Source organism: Danio rerio, chromosome 17 (assembly GCF_049306965.1).
Source record: "Danio rerio strain Tuebingen ecotype United States chromosome 17, GRCz12tu, whole genome shotgun sequence".
NCBI classification, from domain to species: Eukaryota; Metazoa; Chordata; class Actinopteri; order Cypriniformes; family Danionidae; genus Danio; species Danio rerio.
In genome coordinates, this window is record NC_133192.1 from 450,001 (window position 1) to 454,531 (window position 4,531).

The following is a 4,531-nucleotide window of genomic DNA, read 5'->3' on the forward strand; positions in this document are numbered from 1 at the left end:
CAGTGTATGATTGTGTGTGTGTGTGTGTCAGTGTATGATTGTGTGTGTGTGTGTGTCAGTCTGTCAGCTAGTTAGTGTATGATCATGTGTGTGTGTGTCTTAGTCAGTTAATCATAATCTGTTTGTGTGTGTTTGTATTAGTCACAGTCACCATCGGTTTATAATTGTGTGTGTGTGTGTGTGTGTGTTTCAGCTGGAGATGTCGAGTCCTCTGGATCTGTACGAGTGTGTGACGGCGCAGGGAGAGACCGTTCGCTCTATCAAAGCCAAGAAAGGGTCTAAAGTCAGTCCTTTATCTCTCTCACACACACACACACACACACACACACACACACACAGCTGGACAGATACTTCATAACTCTGTGTGTCTGTTTGTGTGTGTATGCGTGAATGTGTGTGTGTGCATGTCTGGTCACACGTGTGTGTGTGTGTGTGTGTGCACATGTGCACGTCTGTCCTGTTGTGCGTGCGTGCATGGGTGTGTACATGTCTGTGTTTGTTTGTTTCTGTGTGTGTGTGTGTGTGTGTGTGTGCTGCAGGAGGAGGTGGACGCAGCGGTGCAGGTGCTGCTGCAGATGAAGCTGGACTATAAGCGTGTGACGGGGCAGGACTATAAGGCTGGATGCCCACCGCAGGATGGGGTGACACCACAGGACGGAGCAGCACCGCAGGACGGGGAGGACCAGGTGGACCCCTGGAGCGTCTCCTCCAGCAGCGCTAAAGGAGTGGACTATGAGAAGCTCATTGGTCAGTGCTGCTCATCATCTGCGCCAGTCTGCTGTGCTTTACTCTAACTGTGTGTGTGTGTGTGTGTGTGTGTGTTCAGTGCGCTTCGGCAGCAGTAAGGTGGATCAGGAGCTGGTGGACAGAATCTCTCGACTCACCGGAAAAACACCACACCGCTTCCTGCGCAGAGGAATCTTCTTCTCACACAGGTGAAACACACACACACGCACGCACACACACACAATTACTGCATGCACATAAACAGAGAAACATAGATTAGAGATTAGAATACACACACGCACACACACATAGGTTGAAATAAGTGATAAACAATATACACTCACCGGCCACTTTATTAGGTACACTGTCCAATTGCTGGTTAATGGAAATGTCTAATCAGCCAATCACATGGCAGCAGCTTTTCGGCATGTAGACATGATCAAGACGATCTGCTGCAGTTCAGAGCGAGCATCAGAATGGGGTAGAAAGGGGATTTAAGAGACTCTGAGCGTGGCATGGTTGTTGCTGCCAGACGGGCTGCTCTGAGTATTTCAGAAACTGCTGATCTACTGGGATTTTCACGTGCAACCATCTCTAGGGTTTACAGAGAATGCTCCGACAAAGAGGAAATATCCAGTGAGCGGCAGTTCTGTGTGCGCAAATGCCTTGTTGATGAGGTCAGAGGTCAGAGGAGAATGGCCAGACTGGTTCCAGCTGATAGAAACAACACGTCCAACCTTGAGGCGGATGGGCTACAGCAGCAGAAGAGCACACCGGGTGCCGCTCCTGTCAGCTAAGAACAGGAAACTGAGGCTACAATTCACACAGACTCACCAAAACTGGACAATAGAAGATTGGAGAAACGTTGCTGCTCTGATGAGTCTCCATTTCTGCTGACACATTCAGATGCTCGGCTCAGACAACATGAAAGCATGGATCATCCTGCCTTGTATCAGCGGTTCAGGCTGGTGGTGGTGGTGTAATGGTGTGGGGGAGATTTTCTTTGGCTCCATTAGTACCAATTGAGCATCAACGCCACAGCCTACCTGAGTATTGCTGCTGACCATGTCCATCCCTTTATGAGCACAGTGTCTCCATCTTCTGATGGCTACTTCCAGCAGGATAACGCAGCATGTCATAAAGCTCAATCATCTCAGACTGGTTTCTTGAACATGACGATGAGTTCACTGTACTCAAATGGCCTCCACAGTCACCAGAGCTCAATCCAATAGAGCAGCTTTGGGATGTGGTGGAACGGGAGATTGGCATCATGGATGTGCAGCTGACAAATCTGCAGCAACTGTGTGATGCTATCATGACAACATGGAGCAAAATCTCTGAGGAATATTTCCAGTAGCATGATGAATCTACGCCATGAAGGATGAAGGCAGTTCTGAAGGCAAGAGGGGGTCCGACCTGGTATTAGGGAGGTGTACCTAATAAAGTGGCCAGCGAGTGTAGATTAAAGTACTTTTTAAATAATAAAAAGCAGATCTAAATAAACACACAGCCCAAATACAGTCCACTTTTCCCAGTGTAGATTGTGTGTTTCTGCTTGACTTAGTTGTGTGTTGTATGTTGTGTGATCTGCTGTTCAGAGACATGCATCAGATCCTGGACGCGTTCGAGCAGCAGAAGCCCTTCTACCTGTATACGGGCCGCGGACCCTCGTCACAGGCCATACATGTGGGTCACCTGATCCCCTTCATCTTCACCAAGTGAGTGCTGATGCTGCTGCTGTTTCCTGCTCTGTTCCCTGTAGATCCTCACAGCTCTTCTCCTCCTCCTCAGGTGGCTGCAGGACGTGTTTGACGTTCCTCTGGTCATCCAGCTGACGGATGATGAGAAGTACCTGTGGAAGGACCTGACGCTGGAGGAGTGTCGGCGCTTCACTGTGGAGAACGCCAGAGACATCATCGCCTGCGGGTTCGACGTCAACAAGACCTTCATCTTCTCTGATCTGGAATATATGGGGTACAGTGCTGTTATACGGAGTGCAGACAGAAGGGGGCGCTGAAATATCTGAATGCTGCATATGTTGTAAGTGCTGTGTGTGTGTGTGTGTGTGTTGTGCAGGGCGAGTCCTGCCTTCTACAGAAACGTGGTGAAGGTCCAGAAGCATGTGACTTTTAACCAGGTTAAAGGCATCTTCGGCTTCACAGACAGCGACTGCATCGGTGAGCAGATCAGCTTTTCTGTTCATCGCTGAGTGTTGGTCAGTGTGTGTTTGACTGTGTGTGTGTGTGTGTGTGTGTGTGTGCAGGGAAAATCAGCTTTCCAGCCATTCAGGCAGCTCCGTCCTTCAGTAACTCGTTTCCGCAGATCTTTGGTGACAGAAAGGACGTCCAGTGCCTCATTCCGTGTGCTATCGATCAGGTGAGTCTCACATCCTGTTCACCAGCATGTATGTCTGTGGAGACACTCGTGACGCTCTATAATCTTCATAATACTCTGAGATACTCTATAAAACTCTGATACTTCGGAGATGCTCTATGACACTGAGATCCTCTTTGGCACACGGAGTTGCTCTATGGTGCTCTGAGATGCTCTATGACACTCTGAGATCCTCTTTGACATGCTAAGATTCTCTATGATGCTCTGAGATGCTCTATAACTCTCTGAGATGATTTATAATGCTCTGAGATGCTCTACAACACTGTGACATGCTCTATAACACTCCAAGATTCTTTATGACACTCAGAGATTCTCTATGATGCTCTGATATGCCCTATAACACTTTGAGATTCTTAACAAAACTGAGATGCTTTGACACTCTGAGATGCTCTATGACCCTCTAAAATGCTCTATGACACTGTGAGATGCCCTATAACACTCTGAGATGCTTTACGACACTCTGAAATGCTCTAATAAACTCTGAGATTCTTTATGACGCTCTGAGATGCTCTATGACCCTCTGAGATTCTTTATGACGCTCTGAGATGCTCTATGACGCTTTGTCCCTCAGGATCCATACTTCCGCATGACTCGTGATGTAGCTCCTCGTATCGGGTACCTGAAGCCAGCTCTTCTTCACTCCACCTTCTTCCCAGCGCTGCAGGGGGCACAAACCAAGATGAGCGCCAGCGACGCCAACTCCACCATCTTCCTGACCGACACGCCCAAACAGATCAAAAACAAGGTACACACACACACAGAAATACATACACTTACAGATACACACACACATACAAGCTAACACAAACATGCGCAACACACAAATATACCTACACAGATACACACACACACACAGAGACAAACACACAGAGATACACACAAACATGCACACACAGACAGAAAAACAGATATACATACACACAAATAAACACAAAGATACACACACACTAGCGTTCATTCTCTGACCGCTCTGTCTGCTTCAGGTAAACAAACACGCGTTCTCCGGCGGGAAGGACACCATCGAGGAGCACAGGAAGTTGGGTGGAGATCCAGATGTGGACGTTTCCTTCATGTATCTGACGTTCTTCCTGGAGGACGATGAACTGCTGGAGAAGATCCGACAGGTGAGATGAGCGGGATGCAGCACACCTGAGGAGTCCTGCCTGCTGACGCTCACACACCTGTGCTTGTGTTTCAGGACTACAGCAGCGGCGCCATGCTGACCGGCGAACTGAAGAAGAGTCTGATCGACACGCTGCAGCCCATCATCGCTGAGCACCAGGAGAAACGCAAACACGTGACCGACGACATCGTGCAGCAGTTCATGACTCCACGCAAACTACACTTCAGCTGCTAGACTGACCTCAGAACTGTCCAATAAAGCGCTTCAGTAACCCAAGCAGACTCTGAT

At 48.6% G+C, this 4,531-nt stretch overlaps 1 protein-coding gene across 2 annotated transcripts in view; it reads left to right on the forward strand.

Annotated features, from left to right (window-relative positions):
• Window positions 1–4,519, forward strand: part of wars1 (tryptophanyl-tRNA synthetase 1) — a 5,129-nt gene extending 610 nt beyond the window's left edge. For both annotated transcript variants that reach the window (XM_073927068.1, NM_200772.1), the window contains 10 exon segments: window positions 194–283; window positions 540–747; window positions 827–935; window positions 2,325–2,444; window positions 2,518–2,700; window positions 2,803–2,903; window positions 2,990–3,102; window positions 3,692–3,865; window positions 4,104–4,244; window positions 4,319–4,519. In XM_073927068.1, coding sequence (XP_073783169.1) covers window positions 194–283; window positions 540–747; window positions 827–935; window positions 2,325–2,444; window positions 2,518–2,700; window positions 2,803–2,903; window positions 2,990–3,102; window positions 3,692–3,865; window positions 4,104–4,244; window positions 4,319–4,477 — 1,398 coding nt within the window. In that variant the 3' untranslated portion in view covers window positions 4,478–4,519.
• The last annotated feature ends 12 nt before the right edge of the window (window positions 4,520–4,531 follow it).